At 35.7% G+C, this 21,631-nt stretch overlaps 1 protein-coding gene across 1 annotated transcript in view; it reads right to left on the reverse strand.

The window, feature by feature from the left end:
- The window catches only part of LOC127788509 (actin-related protein 7), a 53,518-nt gene extending 42,838 nt beyond the window's left edge, over positions 1 to 10,680 (reverse strand). The window contains exons 1-2 of the mRNA XM_052316868.1: positions 10,330 to 10,680; positions 2,086 to 2,301 (exon numbers count right to left, since the gene is read on the reverse strand). Coding sequence (XP_052172828.1) covers positions 2,086 to 2,301; positions 10,330 to 10,407 — 294 coding nt within the window. The 5' untranslated portion in view covers positions 10,408 to 10,680. The remainder of the gene's footprint in view (positions 1 to 2,085; positions 2,302 to 10,329) is intronic.
- Positions 10,681 to 21,631: the final 10,951 nt, after the last annotated feature.

The raw sequence follows: 21,631 nt of genomic DNA on the forward strand, positions 1-21,631 counted from the left end.
TCTCTTGGTCATGCCCTCATTTACTAGTACTTTTTTATTTTCATCTTTATTGCATTTCACTTTATTAAAATCCCTTGTTTTTCTTTTGCTTGCTTTAGCCAGTTTATATATCTCGTCTCATCTTTTGTATGCCATTTGTATAAATTTTTATAACCTTTTGACTTTCCTTCACTAACTGCCTTTTTTGGTTCTTTTTTTGTCAAACTATACTGCTTTAAGTTTTCTTCATTACGAAATTTATGTAAAGTTTTGTAGCAAGGTCTCTTGGTTTTGATTTTTTCTTGTACCTCTTCATTTCACCTTTTGATTTAGGATTTTTCCCTTTGACTCTCTTAAAACCATTTTTTTCATATTTCAAATAGCAATAGCCATTTCAATCTGCATTTGGTTTGCCTCTACTCCTATACTCCAATCTCTTCTACCACACACTTCTTCCTTAAAAATAATTTGTTTTCACCTTTAAATTCCACTATTTGCTTCTTGGAATTTGTTTTATATCAGTTCTCCTCCATTTTTTGGCATGAACGTCAATTACCATAAGTAAATATTAAGTGGTCGAGCATTCTCCTGGTAATTAACTTTATAATCCTTACAACATAAGCAGCCCTTTCGTCACATAACAAAGTAGTATATATAGATAGTTGATAAGCCAATCTTTATATGTGATCAAGTGTTCATCCCCTTTCTTAAACCTAGTGTTGGCTATGATGAGGCCATATGTCATGGCAAAATCCAAAATAACTTTAGCCTCATCATTTCTTTCCCAAACTCCAGAACCTCTGTATACATCAACATACCAATTCCCTTCTCGACCCATATGACCATTTAACTCACCTCCTATAACTATGTTCTCCTCTAGGTATTTCTTGTACCAACCCCTCCAAATTTTCCAAAAATTTTAATATTCTTTCTTGACCCAACTTGTGGTGCACATGTACAATCAGTATTCATAGTCTCTTCTCCTACTACAATAATCATGTCTCCTATTCTCTTCAAATCCACTACCCTATCCTTAAAGTCTTATTTGTAAGAATCCCCACTCCATTCTTAGTTTGATCTTTCCATAAATACCAAAATTTGTACAATGTCAACATTTTAACTTCATCTCCAACCCCATTGCCTCTTGGAGGCACCTAATCTTAATTTTTCTCCTAACATCACATCTACCAATTCCAAATATTTTCCTATCAGAGACCCAATATTCATGATCCAATCCTTAATCAATGATCCTAAACTAACTACTTTACTCACCTTTGTCCATGAAAGTGAGATAATCCTTCAAGATTAAACACTACAGGCACTGCTGCAGCAACCCTAACTGATTTTTCATGACACTCGGGCAATTCAACTCATTGCTATGAAGGGTTATGCCCCACATTTGTACAAAATTCGTGTTATTTGATTCACTGAGTTTTATGCCAATTGTTGGTTACTGAATGGAATCCTCCTTTATCCAGGTCTGAGACCAGTTGTAAATAGGAGTCCACACATGGAGCTTTTTTTTTTTAATCCAACTTTTACAATTTTTATAAACAATGCATCATACTTTCTAGAGGACTACAGCTAATGGAATTAAAACTTGTGATTACTCTTGATGTAATGCCTCACACTTTTAAAAGTATAACAACTAATCACATCATCAACCTCTATTAAAAATGTAGAATTTCCATTAGTAATTTTTTCCTTCATTAACAAAATGGTACTTTTACTTATTAAAGTTGACTGTGTAATATAATCACAACACACTTAAAAAGGTTCAAGGTACTAATTGAAAAAATTTTAAATCAAGTTAAAATAGTAAGATAAGGTAAAATTCAAGATTTTTCCTTGTCATTTGGCCAAAAAAAATAGATGACATAAAATTGACAATTAGTTAAGCTATAATGGATTCTAAAACCACATCCTCCATTACCACACCCTAAGCAAAATTTCAAATTTCTCTCTTCCAATTCTTCAATTTTGGCCTACTTGTTACTCTACCGAGACAATATTTCATTTTGAATGCACATAAAATACAATATTATTCATTGTTATCCACATATAATTGGAAATCATCAAAATAAGATGGAGAAAGCATTGCCTAACCTTGGGAGTTGAAAGTGGATCTGTAAATAAAATTTGTCCCTCGTTGCCCATTTCCCATCCAAGGCCAGAATATAGAACATGGTGCAACAGATCTTCCATGGCCTCCCAGTCTCTGATGAACCCTCGCACAACTGGATCAACAATGACATCCTCAGGTTGTGAAATGTCAACCAACGATCCATCTTCAGGCAAGCGTTTCATTTGTGTACGTATTATCTGAAGCATAATTAGAACAAATTAAATGGCCTTCCATCCGAGAAATATTCATAGTCATAGAATATTAGGAGAATCACATAAAAAGATTTTTACATCCAGTTACAAAAGAAAAGAACAAATGAAAACATTACAATCTCCAAAGATGAGGAAAATATTAATCTTTCTTATCCTTTCCATTGTAATTAAAGAATTCATTGTGAATGCAAATCAGGCATCAAGAGAACTGGAAGCTAAAGAGCACAAAATAAAATATGGCCTAGCATAAATCTAGCAGAAAGTTCTAAACAACATTAGGAGACTCCTCCCAACCCCACTCCCAGGCTAACAAAAACAGAGGAGGAGGAAAGAAATGGATCCAACCAACTATTCTTATGTGCTTTCTTATGAAATGGAATAGTTAGCCTCCTCTCCAACCCATTGTTTTCAAAAGTGCTATGCACATGTAAGCGCAGAAGGCCTACAAAGCTTGAAGGCAAAGCAAAGCGCATGCTTAAGTGAAGTGAAGTACACATAAATGAAATAACAAATACAAGCTTTTATAAGCAAAAATATAAAGTATTAAAAAAGAAATCACTTAAAAAAAAATTAAATAAGAATGAAGGCTGCAAATTTAACAAATGATGAGATACCAACTTTCATTTATATTGTATACCTGTATACAAGTTCATATAATCATTAAAAAAAAGTAAAAGGAAAAAAAAATCATCCCTAATTTACACCTATCCCCGATCAATCAACCCTTAATTTGTAGCAATCCCCATACAATCAATCCCTAATTTACAATCAATCAACCAACCGCAATCTACAGCAATCGAGAATCAATCATCAATCCCTAATTTACAACAATCAAGAATATATTAACAATCCATAATTTACACCTAGTTACATGTTTCCATCAATATTTTTTACTCGATAAATACAGTTAGGTCTTCTTTTTTTTTCTTTGCTTAAATGTATATATGATTTTGTCATATCTTAAACAGCTTTGTTTGGCTAAGGTTTCCATGCTTGTCATTGCAAAAATTTAAACCAATCCAATCATTCATATTGTTTGATTAAAAAAAAAAAAAAACAAGCGTATTTCTGAACCGCGCTTTTTTTGCGCTTCAAAACTTAGGTAAAAGCACAACTAAAGCACACTTTAATTGCGCTCAACTAAAGTTGTTGAGCTTCACACACAAAAAGCCCTAAGCATGCTGCGTTTTGAGCTTAAAGCGTACTTAATGAGCTTTTAAACACTGCTCCACCCCGAAAGAAAGGAAAGAAGTAATGATTCTGCAAACCCTGCTTATATTTGAATTTTACCATGGGATTATGTGTTTCTATCCAAACGTGCATACTTGGCGTCTATCATGTGAATATCCTTTGCAATGCACTAGACTAAACGCTTCATGTAGAGCATAATAAAATCAAGTATAAATGCTAACATTAAAGCAAGCCTACTATTCCCATATCTCGTAATATGACAATAGTGCATGGTGCATCATAAAACATCTGCACATTGACCATTCAATGTTACAGTTTGAAACCCTCAAAAACAATCACAACTCATGTAATGACCCGAATTTAGTGATGCAATGTTTTATCATGTCTTGAGGTTGAGTGGGTTAGCTGTGAGGTGTAGTTTGTTGTTTTTGGCAAGTATGTTGTTTTTGGCGATTGTTAATTAAGTGTTGGTCTAAACTTGGAGTATCCAAATATATATAATTTTGTATTTGAATAGGAGCAAGGATATCCAAATGGGGGTTTGTTGTATTCGAATATGGAGGTGGAGACATCCGAATATGGCATAAGGTATTCAAATATGGGCCATGATATCCGAATAGGGTTAGGTGTATTCGGATATGGTTCTTGGTTTTGGGCCATGATATCCAAATAGGGTTAGGTGTATTCGGATATGCTAGACTTGGAGAGGTATCCGAATATCTATGGGGTTATTCGGATACCCCCCTTGGAAAAAATGCATATATCCAAATACCAAGCATGGTATTCGAATACCCCTTTGCTATTTTGTGCCATGTATTCAGAAACCCTATGGATTCTTTGTGTATGTATTCGGATACCCCTTAAGCATGCCTTGTGTCTTGTATTCAGATATAGGCTTGGGTATCCAGATATCCCTCTTGGTTTTTGCTTTCTTGTATTCAGATGGGTGCTCATACATCCGAATATGCTCTTTCATATTCAGATAGGCCCTAGTATATTCGGATAAGTTTTTTGCTGAAAACGACTTCCCAGGCCACTTTCTCGACCCAAACCCAAACTTTCAGGCGGTGGTGGATGACTTTTCGTCCAATCTTGCCACGCGTCTAAACCCACTCTTCTCTATCTCTTGCTATATAAACCAAATGATTGTTGAGAGAATAGGAGATTGGCAGAGAGTTCAGCCGAGAGCAGGAAGAAGAAGAGGAAGAAACCAAGAGAAGAAGAAGGAGAAGAGGAAGAAGAAGGAGGGGTCGGCCAGGTAGCTTCTGGGATTTGGTCTCTTCTTCGTCTCAAGCAAGCTTCTACCCTTCCTTTACCCTTCTTTAATTCAACTCAAATCAATTCTTCATCATTATTATGTCCAGTTTGCTTCCTCACTATTGAGTTACAGGTGGTTTGATTCGAGGATTATAAGCTTGTTTCTTGCTAGTTTTCTCTATCTTGGTTGGATCTTGCCAGTTGGTGGGTCTTCTCTTGTTAGCGTGGAATGGCTCGTTTTCCCCTTCTGTTTGTTGTTGGAATGAAGCTAGGATGTTGTATGGGTTGGTTCTCATTGGGTAGTACAAGCATGTGGTTGGGGCCAAGAGTATGCATGTGGTCTCTGTAATTTATTTCTAGCATTTTGTCATTTCAAATGCATGCAGGCAAGGGCTTGGGAATATGCATTTGGGGGTTCCATGTGACTTGTATGCTTGGCCACGGGTATACCGTATACAACAACAACATATCTAGCCTTTATCCCACTATGTGGGGTCAACTACATGAATTCTAGACTTCCGTGTATTTCTGTCTTTTGTCATATCTTCATTGATGTCCATACACTTCATATCAAACTTTAATGTTTCTCCCAAAATCTTCTTAGGTCTGCCTCTACCTCTTTTTTTGACTAATTGTTCCATTTCATCCACTCTCCTTACAGGAGCGTCTCTTGGTCTCCTTTTCACATGACCAAACCATCTTAGTCTAGTCTCTCTCATCTTCTCCTCTATTGGCACTACTCCTACCTTATTACGAATAACTTCATTTCTAATTTTATCTTTTCTTGTATGGCCACACATCCATCTTAACATCCTCATCTCCACTACGCTCGTCTTTTGCTCATACTGGTATTTGACTGCTCAACATTTTGAGCCATACAACAAAACTGGTCTTATATCTGTCCTATAGAATTTTCCTTTCAGTTTTAATGGGATTTTACCATCACATAATACCCCCGATGCATTTCTCCATTTTAGCCAACCTACCTTAATTCTATGTGTGACATCCTCATGAATTTCTCCATCTTTTTGAATCACTGATCCCAAATATCTAAAATGATCTTTTCTTTGTAAGATTTGGTCTTCCAATGTTTTGGATCCGACTAAGTTTTACGTTGGCTGTCGGCTACCTAACACAACCCTCCTCCTTTATCCGGGCTTGGCCACGGGTATATTAGGTTATTTTCAGACCTAGGTTATGAAAGTAAAACAAGATCGCTACGGGGCAAGCAGCTTAATTCAAAAATTTTGAACCTTACCCCGATCCCGGCGATTGGATCAACGTTGAAATTAAATCATTCACATACAAATAAAATAAATCTAACCTTTAGATTTTCGAGTCGTTCGCGGATTCGAGCCGTCCAAGCGTCCGGCCTCTAACTCGTGATACACAACACGTGTCCGTTGGCAAGGAGAGCGGAATAGGAGTGCTAGCTCCTTTTCCTTTTCGCGGCTTATGTATGGACGGAAAAAGAACACACACGTTTCAAATCGATGCCGAAAAGAAACAGGGAAAGAGTGAACGGCAATACGTTTTTCAACTCTTGAAAAACTACACCAAAAACTCTCTTCACTTTTTGGGCAACCCATAAAGGGATATTTATAGAGAAATATCCTAGGGTTTCTCAAACCCTAATGGATTGGGCTAGCCCATTAATTCTAATTCAATTAAAATCTTAAGTGGGCTTATTCTAGTCCAACTAGAAATACAATTAAATGACCCAAATCCTTTTATAAGTTTAAATAAAATATTTTGGCCCAAATCTAATTCAAGCCCAAATATAACATTTAATATGTTGGCCCAAATCTAATTTGGTCCAAATATAATATTTAATATTTGGCCCAAATCTAATTTAGTCCAAATATAATATTTAATTTAATATTTGGCGCAAATCCAATTTAGTCCAAATATTAACTTAAGCCCAAATATATTTTATTTCCTATTTGCCACTCCAACAAATAGAAAATTATTAAATTGAAAACTCCTTCCTAATTTAATCAATTGCCATTTTAGGAAACTCTTTCCATTATGACGACTCCTCGCCATATCGACGTCATTACGTCTATTTGTTCTTTTTCCGTGAGAACCTACGATGTTACAACTTCTTGCCGAAATGTCTCACTTAACCATAGATCCACTCCTGGTTTAGTGCCTATTGCGTATGACTCATTAGGCTTCCGAATATGTTAGCAATGTGTCGGTACGAACACATAAGACAAGATTGGCCTCTAGCAAGGCATCATGCCTACCCAATTATTTAGAAAGATTCATAATCCGCAAATAATCTTTCACGAGCATGATTACCGTGTAATACGATTCTCTCATCAATGTATCTTATGTGATCTCAAGTATGGCGATGTGTTGCTTAATAACGATCACATGAGTTTTCTTCAGTCTTCCGGATATCTTCACTTAATTAGAAAGTAAATCAATAACTCCTTATTGATCTCTTTCACCATGGCTATGGATTTAAAGTGAATATTCACCGAATGCGCCTTAGATACATCATCCTCTATCAAGGGATAGACGAGTCCCATCTTGGTTATGCACCCATCTCCATAAGTCTCGTGATATACCCAACGATCACCCACATGCAGCCTTTATCTAGGCCCATTGAAACGATGTCAAAGCATACCAGTCTTCTTATGAGATGACCGTGACAACTTCAGGTCCAATGATTAGTTACACCCATCTCATATGAGAATACCATCAACATATAACCAAAATGGATTCTCATGGTGAGTCATGTCCAGTGACACGTTCTCCAACATTGGTCACCTATGTACTTGTCTAGTCATCCCCATGCCTATGGGTGTGAGACCCTTATTACTATTACATAGCAAAAACATAGCACATACAAGTCTTACCACAATTGTCAATGTCTATTCTTGACATTGCTACGACTTGGGACATTTAATGATATCATGAAACTATGATGCATCATCTCACATCTTTAAAGATTAATCACAGTATACATCATATGGACTTCTATCTAGTTTCATTCGGTTATTACAATAATAATAAGAAACTAATAGAATGACTTCTTGTGAATTTGAATAACTCCTTATTCAAATAATAAACATAATTACAATTGACAGTGTACAACATGCCCAATCTGATTGGGTCTAGAGCACCTACAATAACAGGTTAGCTGGACACAAGCATTGCGCAAGCAGAGCTTAATGCATGGTTTTATGGGGGTTATGTATCACGTTCATGTTCATATGCCATTGCATTATATTTGTGCATTGCATGGTTTCTGGCACCATGTGGGTGTGTTGCAGCTGCTTTTCGGATGGTTATGTCGTGCCGAGATTTTCAGGCATGGTTAGCGTGCCAAGGTTTTTCGGACGATTATTCTGTGCCAAGGTTACGGACATGTTTAGCATACCATTTCAGGTTTTGGTAGCATCACGCCGTCAGCCCAAGGGAGCTTTGGCTCCGTGAGTTACTCATATTGCCTTTCAGGGCAGTGATAGGTATGTGATAGAGACTTGGGTGTCGAGTGTCTTATGTGGGCCCCAAAAACCGGTATGTGCATATTTTACTATGTGGCGCTTTTATATATTTGTCATGTGATTCATGGACATGTGATGTATGGTTATTACACGTGGGGTGTGGATTACTCTTTAGCTTCCATACTCTTGTCAACCTTTCCTTTCTTATATGCTTGTTGAGTCTTGTGACTCACTCTTGCTTCTATTCATTCCAGGTAAGGGCAAAACTAAGTGTGGGGGCGAGGTTAGCAATCCTTGAGCTATCTCAATAGGTGGTGTACAGGGCAGTCTTAGCAGATCCTGTTTTGGTGTGTATCTTGTGGTGATGTACCATGGTTGTTTGGCTTTTGAGTGCTTGGCACGGTTTTGTATATGTATATGTATATGTATATACCATGTAACGTTCTTCTATCCCATCCTCTGTATAAATCATGTTAATGAAATAGAATGAGTTTTTTGCCAAACGTTCACAAAAAACAAAAGAAGACTCAACAAGATAAAAAATAAAAAATTAAAAAGAACTGTTAGCATATCTAGATTCTTTCAACTGAGAGTTCAAACCAGTTTGACTTCCAACTTCCAAGTCCATCAGGACCAGCAAATAACCAGATTGTATCCTTTTATATGTCCCCTATGTGTTTTTGCTATGGTTGCATGAACTTGTAAACTAGTATAAAATATAAATGAAAAATGGGATCTCATCTTTTGTTAAATTTGCAATCCTCGTTCTTATTTAGTTTTTTTTTTAATGATTACTTTTTTAACAATTTTATATTTTTGGTGATTATAAAAGTTTATACTCTTTATTTTTATATGCACTAGTGTGTGTTTCGCTTTGCACTTAAGCTCCGTAGGCTTGCTGCAGTTAAGTGCACTTAGTGCTTTTCAAAACACAAGATGGTCGAAAGTGGATGTCGTATCAATTTTGGACACATACTCATAGGATATGTCAAAACATGTATGGCCATGCCCCTTGATCTGTCAAATGGCAATGACTCACAGGACACATCAGTGTACATCTGAGACATACCATGAGACATCTCTGATGGTGATGACTTAGTTGAAAAATAGAAATTGGCTATACTTACTCTTTTTTATCTATTTTTTTATGAATACTATATATTGTTAGTGTTTTTAAATTGTAACAGTTCCTCAAGTCACTGGATCTTGTAGTTGTATCTATTTATGCATCCTTGTTCATATCCACATCTATGATTCTAGGGTCACCTCACATAAACCCCAAAACCCTCCCCCCATGTTGTGGGCATGTATATCCTCTAGTGTACAAAGAGTATAGTGAATCTAAGAAATAATACAGCTTCAGACAAGTGACCCATAGGTGTTGAGGAGTGTTCAAGTGTCACAGTGCCCCATATAATCTTGGGTTCGCTCTCCAAAATTATAAATTACCCAATGCCCATATGTGTGTCGCACATAGAAGATAACAACTGACCAACAACCTCCAATGAATGTTTGTGTGTTAAGTAATATTATGAAATTAAATCTCATAATTCATAGAAGTCCAAATATTATCTGCATCAGTGTCTCTAGAATGCAAGGGTGACAAGATTCAATGTGCAGTTTTGTGTAGGAACCCTGATGCAGTACCATTTTTCATTGCTACTCTTTAAGGAAAAAGTTTAAAAACATTTCTCTCCCATATAGGTCCTTCAACACAATCCCCAATTAGTAAACATAGATAACTGTTACTTGTTTGAAAATGTTAAATGCTAGCTAGTCACCGGGTACTGGGGAGAAGCTTGAACCTTGGTAAAAAAAATTCTTTACCAATCCAGGCAAATAAACTGTCATGTCGCTATCACGCTGCCCTAATTCCCAGTGAACTCACTGTTCAACATTTCAAGTCTAGAGCAAAGACACAAAAATTTATAAAAAAGGACACGAAAATGAGGGAAATTCCTAGATAACTGATTCTCTGTTGCTGAAGAAATTAAACACGGCTTGGCACAATTTGTATGCGCATGGATGTTAACGCGATAAAACTTTCACGACTTCTCTTGGCAACCAAACGGAGGAGAAATAGTAAAGGCGTAGTGTCGGGAGTTACCATGGAAGGGGCCTGGTCTGGAATAGCGAAACCAGCTTTGAGCAGCTTCGAGCCAGCATCAACCACCACGGCCTCCATTGCACAAAGAATTCGGAAAAGCCCTTACTTTTCAAGTTATACCCCACAGAGCTCTGAGATGTCGAGCAACAGGCAATGAGCGCCTTTAGTAGTTGTTCACAGAACCCTCGGAACTCGTGTTTTTGGCCTCCTCAATTCCGAGCTTACTCCCAAGGAAGAAACCGCCATTTTACTTCCTCCTCCCGTGTTTCGATCCCTTACAACATTACTACTATTCAGGGAAGAGATTGATTAGGGTTTTTTGGTCTCGCAACATTAGAGAGACGGTTCAGGTCAGCTGGGCTTCAGTTAAAAGGGATTTTTAAATTATTTTTAGCTTAAAATTATTTAAAGTTTTAAGTCAATGAACACTCCGTTTCCAATGAATGAATGAATTTCATTTTCAATTTTAAGATTAAATTATTACAATTGAATTTTATAAAATTGATAATAACCAAAGTAAATTCCACCAAATTTATTAAAACATAACGTATTTTAAGACCAAAATACCCTTCATCTTTTTTTATATTTTCAATCATATAACACTATATATATATAGATATAAATATATGTTTGTGCATTCTTACTTGTTAGAGTTATGTTCCACAATCTAATTATATTTTATATAATTGATTATACTTTTCATTGGAATTCTTTTTCTTCAATCAATTATTATTGCAAGGCATTATATTTTATTTGTCATTGATGGTTGTCGTCATTATTTATTATGATTTATACTTGACAATATCCATAGATCAGATAGACTCATGGAATATGATCGTGCATAAAGATGACGATCATGAAACATATTTCTTATAAGCCTTGATTTTAAATGTTTATAGTCATAGAGTTATTAAAAATTGACACTAATAACTCGAATAGACTAGCATATATGATACATGCTCAATCAGGAGAATGTCTTGTTTTATGGACATTGGTGTGAGGATACTAATGCATATATGTGAATGTTTATTATAAGAATAAGTACACTGAACTGACCTGTAACAGAATTCCTAATGGTTATTGGTTAATATCGAATTGGAATTCTTGTATTGTAATTGTGCAGATTAACCCTTAGACTTGAAATATCATAGTAGTCTTATATTTGACTGGTTACATCTTGGTGCTTTTAGGATTCTAAAGGAATCATTGACAAACTGTCACTAAACATGGCCTTATCACATATGAAGGCTTGTGAATGTCGATACATGATTAATCACTTATCGTCAATATGAGAGGATGCCCCATGTATTCCGATGATTTCGTGACTGAGGAAATCCTTTACCAAGGTGAGGTGGAAATCAAAAGGTGTTTTGATTTCACCTATTAAGTCATAAATCTGGAATACATACATGGTTATTGAATGATTAGAGTTTCATCATGTAACCATACCTTAAATTCAATTGGGATATTGATTGATGAAAGGATTTTACTACACGGTAATTGTAATTGAAAAGGTCCAAGTTTTTTCATCATTGGCTATGTATTCATGGCATGTTACTCGACGTTAACCATGATATGTAGGGATTTTAGAATTAATTTAATTAATTCTAAAACTATTAATTAAATAGTCTAATTAAAAAGCCCATGAGATGTGTTTAATTAAACCAATGAGTTGGGCCTTAATGTAGCCCAATAGAGTTGGCTCCTACATCTAGTCTAATGGTGGACCTAAGGGGTCACACACTTAGATCGAACTCATTCCACAATTAAAATAAAGAAAGTAAGAGAGAGGCGGGCCAATGTGATTAGGGTCCAGGCCTAAAGTGTTTAGGGTCCAAGCCTAAAGTGTTTAGGGTTTTCTATGGCATGATTAGGGTTTTGAACTTTATATATATGCCGCTTAAGAAGCTGAAAAAATGAAGATAATTTCGATTTTCTCTCAAAACGTCTAGGGTTGCTAGCACGACCAAGGACATTGTGGAATGATCGATCGTGCGGACTGACTTGGAGGAGATCGCACTTGCGTCTCTGCGGATCGAAATGAAATAGAATCAAAGGTTGCACAGTCACAATTCCTAACATTACTTTCACATACTTTATATATATATGTGTGTATATATATAAATTGTTTGTGTGCATATATGCTTGTGTTTTAAGTTAATTAAATGTTTGGATAAAATGTACTTTAAGTTCTTAATTATGAAGTTATGTATTTGGTAAAAAAAAACTTATTAAGTCGTAAGAAGTTATAAAATGACCGAAAATATATGTCATTTTATGGAGGAAATACAAAAATTGTTTATGTATGAAAATAATGATTATGCGATTAATCCTACCAACTAAAAGAAAGCTTTATTAGATATCGATTATAAGAAGTGGCATTAGGCTATGAAATCATAAATGAAATCCATGTATTTCAACCAAATATGGAGCTTGATAGATCCACCTAAAGGTATAACACCAATAAGATATAAATGGATCTTCAAGAGAAATATTAGAGTTGATAGACAGATACAAACTTTTAAAGCAAGACCGATTGCAAAATGTTATCTCAAAGGCAAGCTATTGATTGTGAGAAAAAAATTTCTCCAGTTGTAATACTTCAGTCTATCAGAATTATGATAGTCATTGTTACACATTATGATTATGAAATATGACAAATAAATGTTAAGACAATGTTCTTGAATAGATATCTTGAGGAAAATATATGGAATAGTCATAGGGCTTTAAATCCACATATACTAATAAAATATGTAAATTTAAGAGAGATCCATTTATAGTATTAAGCAATTTTCTAGAAGTTGGAGCATTCGATTTGATCATGAAATCAAAGAGTTTAACTTCATGAGAAACCTAGATGAACTTTATGAATACAAGAAAGTTAGAACAAATGCGATAATAGTCCTCATCTTTAAATGAATGACATTCTCATTATGGGTAATGATGTGAACATGATAACGTCTACAAAATTTTGTTGTCCACGAAATTCTTCATGAAATATCTAGGAGAAGTGACTTATATATTAGGGATTCACATCTATAGAGATAGAGCGAAAAGATTAATTGGTCTCTCTCAGAGCCTATATATAGAAAAGATACTAAAAAAGTTTAGCATGAAAAATTATGAGAAATGTTTTTTGCCTATAAGACACGAAATTCATCTTTGTAAAGGCATGCCTCCCAGACTCCTAAAGAACGAGATCGCATGGACAAGGTACCTTATGCTTCAACTACTGGAAGTATGATGTATTCGATGATATGTATAAGACTTGATATTACATATGTTGTAAACATTACTAATGAATATCAATCTAATATAGATGAACAACACTAGATGGCAATGAAACATATCTTGAAGTGCTTGAAAATGACTAAAGATATGTTTCTTATTTATGGAGGAATGAATTGCATGTTGATGGATTCATAGGTTCAATTTTTAATTTGATATTGATGATAGAAAGTCTATATCAGGGTTCATATTTGTATGTAATGGTAGAGCAATAAGTTGGAAGAGTTTCAAATAGAAAATAACTATGGATTCCATCACTGATGCCAAATATGTAACAGTGTGTGATGTTGCAAGAAAAGTTGTTTGGATAAAGAAAAGTGTGCATCGATTTGGAGTGCGTTGATTGGGAGTTTCAGGGAAGCTTAATCCCCATTATATTGGACCATTTGAAATTTTGGAACAAGTTGGGACTTTGGCATATAGGTTGGCTTTGCCACCTTAGTTATTCGGTGTTCACAACGTCTTCCACGTGTCTATGTTGAGGAAGAATGTGCCGGATCCCCAACATATTATTGATTATCAAACCATAAAGGTTAGAGATGATGTTTCTTATGAGGAAATGCCAATTAGTATACTGGAACGAAAGGAGAAAGTATTGAGAAACAGGACGATTCTGTTTGTGAAAGTCCAGTGGCAGCGTTACTCTTCAAACGAGGCTACATGGGAGCTCGAGGATGAGATGAGGCATCTCTTTCCCCAGTTGTTTACGTGACCAGGTATGAATTAGAGGGACTAATTTCTTTTAAGGAGGGAGAAACTATAACGACCCGTTATTCGGTTTATGTCATTATTGATATTTATTTCATTTTGGTGTGTGTATATATATAATGACATTATTTTAAAATTAAATAAAATGGATTGAGAGTTTAATGAAGCTAGATTTGGGCCAATGTGAGAAAGTTTATGGAAAATGGTAGTTAGAATTTAAATGAAACAATTTTTAATGGATTGGGCCTAACTATGTATAGATTGAGTTCATAATTGATTTTAAATGAAGTGGGTTGGACCAAGTAAAAAATAGAACTTTTGGGCCTTAAGTGTTGGGCCAAGTTGAGAATAAGCCTTTTGGGCTTTTATAAGATGTTGGACCTAATTAAATGAGTTGGGCTTAAATTATATGTGCATGATGAATGGGTTTGGGCTTGAGCCCATTTACAAAAGGATGATTTAAATTTAAAAGGAAAATTAAATGAGTGGCAAATAACATAAAAGGGCATGAAAATATATGTGTGTGTGTGTGCAAGTGGGAGGGGCAAAATTGAGAAAGCATAAATGGAGGTGGGGTGGTAGACATTCCCCCATTTCCCTCATGGCTTTCTCTCTCTCTCTCTCCCGTTAGTATTTCTTCTTCTTCTTCTTCTTTTTCTCCTCCTCCTCCAACTTCCTATCTTCTTCTTTTTTTTCTTTTGCTGATTTGGAGCTTCAAAGGGTGTGTCTTTGCAGCATTTATCAGGCTTATTCTTCTCTAAATTCAGTTTCTTCATTTAAGGCAAGTTCAATTCCTTCCACGTTCTTCATTTTGAAATTATTAAATTTTTAGCCAACTTGCGCATGTTGTACATTTCAGGTTATAACATTTTGTATTTATAACCAAATCGAGATCCGTTTGTTGTGTTCTAAACTAGACTTCTTGAGATTCGTTTTGATATATTACTTGGAATTTTTGGCCAAGTATTGATCCTGTAAATGTCCTATGAAATATTTACTCGAATCTGGAAATTCTGTTTTTGTGTAATCTGTCATTACTCCGGTTTTTGGCGAATAACTTTCTTTGTTTACATCCAAATTAAGATCTATTTTTGTGATGTAAACTAAACTTCTTGAGCTTAGTTTTGATATATTACTTGGAATTTTTGGCCAAGTATTGGACCTATAAGTGCCCTGTGAATTATTTACTCGAATCTGGAAATTTTATTTTCGTGTAATCTGTCATTGCTCCGGTATTTGGCCTATAACTTTCTATGTTTACATCCAAATTAAGATCCGTTTATTTTTATATAAACTAGACTTCTTGAGATTAGTTTTGATATATTACTTTGATTTTTTGGCCAAATATTGAGCCTGTAAGTGCCCAGTGAAATATCTACTCAAATCTGGAAATTTCATGTACCGCATAATCTTCCTTGCTTCGGTTGTTGGGCAATAACTCATTGTGGTTATTTTCAATTCTAGATCCGGTTGTTGTTTCAGAAACTAGAGATCTGATGCTTTGATTTGATATATGATTCATGATATTTGACTGAGATATGAGCTTGAAATAGGCCCTTGAAATTAGACTTCAAAATCTAAAACATTTCTAAAATTTTGCCTAATTAAATCCTTTTATGTTGGCTATTCTTTCTATAATTGAGGTGATGTTTACCCTTGATCATTCTTCTTAAATACTTGAAGTATTTTATTCAAAATTCTCGATAAGGTTTTGTATCACCCTATATTTCTTAAGGAATGACACATTTATTGATTAAGGTCTAGAGTCTTGCAAGATTTTGTGTTTCTTGCATGTATAAATTTTGGTTCCTTGCGGTTGTTGTTGGGGTAAATATACCGTAAATATTGGTTGGGCATTTCTATAAGTATGAGTAAATAAATGTATTGAAATTTACTATGTAATCATGAGATAGTACACACCTTAATTTATGTAATTGCGCATGATAAGCATGATTTGAGATTTTCTTAATCATCAAGGATTGATATGAAATTAGGATAGGCATATGTGATGCATGATTATTCTATTTGCGCACCTATTATTTTGCGTGACGGCTATGTCCGTGGGTGAGAAAATGATATCCTATGAGCTCCTAACGCGGGTGAGGTGACCATCAACCGGCTAAGCGAGGCTCAAATTGTTATTGTTTGATGATGTATTTTTATGATGCATATATATATATTCATGCATGGATATATTGGTTGTGCGAGCATTGGGAATTATGTGGAAAATTCCTTACTATTGGTGCATGTGCATAAGCATAGAAATTACTACATGATATGTATAATAATCATAGTATGGAAAATTGACATAAATGGAAAACTTATGAGTTGTGTTATACTAATATCTTCTCATTGAGTTGTTGTTTACTCTATCTTGATTATTCATGCCTTTGATTTTATATCTCCATGCTTTATAAATATACTTGCTAAGCCTTGTGGCTCACCTTGTTGTACTCTCATGTCATTCCAAGTAAAGGTAAAGTAGTGGTTGAGGGTGAGTCCAGTGGGACTAAAGCCTAAGGTTAGAGGTGTACAGAGACTTCCCATATTAGATGGTCCATTTTAGCATTTGTGAATAGGGCATGTGTGAGGAAAATTTATGTTGTAAAATTTGTTAGTGCCCGTGTATTTCATTTTTGTGTAGGCCATGGTGCTAAGATGTTGTAAGCCTTTATGTTGGCTTCTGCTGAATTTATCTAAGGATATTAATGTGGTGTTGTATGTTATTGTTCTATATCATCCTTGTGATGACCTCCTTTCGGATATCCTATGTTAGCGGGACTATCCGAGAGTGGGCCATTACATCCATTGTAGAAAATAGGTTTAGCAAAAAATGTAGTTGACCCACTATGGCGCCCCCAGTCTCATATATGAGGTGCCACCGTAATCCATGGTTACAACCACGACCATTGACCAAATTTGAAAGTTGGCTATACCTCAACACATTAGGATACCCTGGGTGGGAACCAGGTTTTACTGCCTTCACCCGCTAAGAACTCGAGTTTCAAAAGAAAAATAGGTAGCGAAGGGCCTTCTAATATCGATCGGGCTACACATTTTACAATGCCTTGGGGATGAAATGTGAGACCCTCGTCCCAAATACCCCGACCAAGCCGAAGAACCCGAGTGAGGGCCCACACTAGGTAAAAAAAAAAAAAAAGAGAATAGAAACCACCCTGACTTGCCAGGCATGCTTAACTAGGATCATCCATACTCATACATAAGAAGCAACAACGGAAGCATAATACATCCTAGGCATGCATAAAAAGATAACCGGTCACAGGGTTACATGGCATATAGATGCACTTATACAAAATCGTGCCAAACACTCAAAAGCTAAATGTCTATGGCACAACACCACAAGATACACACCAAAGCAGGATCTCCAGGACTGCCCTGTACACCACCTATCAAAAAAGCTCAAGGACCGCTAGTCTCGCCCCCATACTTAGCTTTGCCCTTACTTGGAATAAAGAGAAGCAAGAGTGAGTCACAAGATTCAGCAAGCATATAAAAAATGAAAGGCTGACAAGAGTATGAAAGCTAAAAAGTAATCCGCACCCCACGTGCTATAACCATACATCACATGTTCATGAATCACATGACAGATATACAAAAATATTGCATAATAAAATATACACATATTGGTCCTTGGGGCCCACATAAGACACTCAACACCCAACTCCCTATCACAAACCTACTGCTTCCTTGAAAGGTAGCTGAACATGTAACTCAAGCCGAACCTCTCTCGAGTGGGAGCGACCAACACTTGTCTTTGCAACTAGAGCCAAAGCTGAAACTAGAGCCAAAGCTGTAACTTGAGCTAAAGTTGTAACTCAAGCCAAAGCTCGCTTGGCATGCTAGATGTCCGAGAAACATCCACACACTCACACGACGCGAGTAACCATGCAATGCACAAATATAATGCAGTGACATAATGAGCATAAACAATGATACAAAACCCCCATAAGCCTTGCATCAAGCCCTGCTCTCCCATATAAGAAATCACATACAATGCAATGCTCGTGTATAATGCAAAGGCATAGTGAGCATAAACGATGATACATAGCCCCCATAAGCCATGTATCAAGCCTTACTCGCCCCAAAAGGAAGACACATATAATGCAATATGCCCATGGCCAAGCACACAAGTCTCATGGAAACCCCCAAATGCATGCCACATGCCCCGACAAGCATTAAAATATTAAATACAATGTAAACCCAATAATCTTTAACATGGTACCCACAAGCTGAAACCTAACCCATATGTAGTCTTAGCTTCATTCCACAAAGGAATATGAGAGGAAATTAACTCTCCATTGGAACAAGAACAAGACCCAATTTGCTATTCACAACTCGGTTACTATTCATCGAAACTTATCCCGATTGATCGTAGTTTTTAATTACATAGCAATACATATTACGAATATTATTTACAAATAATAACAACAATGGTGGCAATAATATGAAATAATAACATGTACTACTAGCAACTCAATATTTAATACTAAGTATGGAAATATATATATACACTATAGTTTATCATTATTATATAAGAACACACACATACACAGTGATCAATTCACTCCTCCCACTCACGGCCGAAGGCCACTTAGCCTTACTCACACACACACTCAAGCACTCACTGTGCACCTGCACATATATACACTTTCGCATGGTGATATACACACACAGTAACCTCCAAGGGCCTTCTCCTATGGCATCAAACCTTGAACACACACACAATGAACCATCCTCCAATCCAAGGTATACCCAAAACACAATTAAATGGAAGAAAATTTAGTGCAAAATAGCCCCTGCATGCTACAGTAATTATATATATATGCTTATATAAACAACTTTAAATAATTAAGATCACAGCAACCCAACATCCAAGCCATTACCGAGTATCTACAAGCTAGGAGGACACTGGAAAAGCAACCAAAAAGAAGTGAAGAAGCTGCACACTCTCGGCTGCCAACACACCCGTATATATATATATATACACCGTAACACTCACGGACTGCACCGAACACATACACACTCACAGATAAATACCAGGGACCCAAGGAGAAGAAATAGGGGAAGAAACTTGCATAATCAATGAAGGAGAAGAAGAAGGAACTTGCATAAGCAAGGAAAGGGAACGGGAATGCTTGCCTGATACGTGAAGAGGAAAAACCACCTGCTAAACTCTTCTCCTTCTTCATCTGCAACTCTCTTCCCTCACATTCTCTTTGTTGCTCTCAATATATATAGGTAAGGTAAGAGGCAGTGATTAATAGCTTACACGCCTGCCCGACCACATCAAAAGCCTCAACCATAACTCTAAAGCCAAGAAAATGGCTCTGCAACTTGCTTCCAGAAAACGCACTCACTGGATTTAAGAAGATACCCGAATGGCCCGACCCGGATCCAGAGTTGAAAGGGTTTAATGAAAAATGGATAGTTCTGGACAAATTCGTCATGCGTTAGAATTTCGGGCTCGTCTGACCTCCAATTGAGCTGATTCAAAATGTTATGGAAAGCCAAGTGGCAGATCTACAACTTTTATGTCTTAATATTTGAGAGAATCGGGCTTAATCATAGTCAAAATTTAGCTTCAAAGTGGAAACAGAATGCTGGAACTCAACATTTACCAAATTCTGGATAGCCCCGACACATCTTAGCAATTTAGGCATAACTCTCTAATATGAGCTCCAATTGGGTTGATTCAAGATTTTATGGAAAGCTAAGAGAAATATCTACAACTTTCATGTCTTGGGTTTTTAGAGATTCAAGCTGTATCCGGGTCCAAATCGGATTGAAATACAAAAACCGCACACTAAAAATATGGGCAATCCGAATCACATACACCCAATTTGAATCACTCTCTCCCAATTCGGATCAATCACTCTCAATTCGGATGACACTCACAAAACTCACAAAATTTCGTCCAATTTAGCCTTGATTCGAATCACTCACTATTCTATTCAAATACCAATTAAATTCATTTGGATACTTCAAATATATACGCAACACTTAATTAATAAACACTAAAAATAACATTTTAAATATCAAGGCTAACCAATTCAACCTCAAGGCACAACACAACATTAATTATCTAAATTTGAGTCATTACATGAAAGCTCAATTTTTTTTAAATAAAAATTAATTTCTAAAAAAATTACTCTAAATCCCATTTTTCAACCTTAAAATCTTGTCTGTCACACACATATTTAATACAAAACTAGAAAATAAAATACTCGTAAAACTTGCAGTACAACAAAAGTCTTTTTATAGCTGGTCAACCATGTCCACTGATGAACTATTCACTACAACCACTTTTCCTTGGCTTAAGTCATTCGTGTGGTTAGTGATAAGGGGTAAGTGCTAAGACCCGGTAAAAACAATATGTAAAAATAGCAAATTATAGTTCATGGCAAATATAGAAAAAAAATATGAAGTGAATCATGCATGTAGGTCTGTCCATCTCATCCACCACAGACTTTTGGTGGCCTTATATGATTTACCTTAGACTCCAACACGAGCTTTGTTTAGTCCCTAAAATCCATAGCCTTACCACAACAATGTCTTCAGCCTTTCTTGACAAATTTCTCTAAGTTATTAGAATCACCAATGTCACACCTCAAAATTTCTCTAAAAAAATTAAACACAATAACTAAAAAGTCCTATTTAAATAAGTACCACTAAACTCAAATTTATCTAATACCAAATATATCTCATTTACTTTGCTCCTTAACTTTAACTGCTTTCTTCTTTTTAATCTCTCTTTAAATTCATGCTCACCTTCTCTTTATAATTTCCCCTCTTCTTGATCTTCACAATTTATAGCCAATTTTATACACATTTCAACCACAATTAAAATGTCCCATGTCTCACGTCTTCCTCTTGAAATCTTGAACCTTACCTTTAATTTATAAACTTTTTTTTTAATTTTTTACACTTGATTTAAGGTGGGAATATTGCAAAATTGCCTCTTGAAATCTTGAGCCTTACCTTTAATTTATAAACTTTTTTTTTAATTTTTTACACTTGATTTAAGGTTGGAATATTGCAAAATTGGAGCAGCAACATCAAGAATTAAGGAGAAGTGTATGTAGAAAAGGAATAAAATAAAATAATGCATTGGGTGGCAGCCTTTTAAGGAGATGTGTTTGTAGAAAAGGAATAAAATAATGCATTAAGTGATAGTCTTGTTAAAAAAAAAAAATCCAGCCTTGCTCCCATAAAGAATCAAACTTGTGCCTCCTCCCAACACTTATCACACACCCAAACACAATCAACTCACCTACAAGCTTTCTTA

The sequence above is a fragment of the Diospyros lotus genome, chromosome 13 (assembly GCF_014633365.1).
Source record: "Diospyros lotus cultivar Yz01 chromosome 13, ASM1463336v1, whole genome shotgun sequence".
NCBI lineage: Eukaryota > Viridiplantae > Streptophyta > Magnoliopsida > Ericales > Ebenaceae > Diospyros > Diospyros lotus.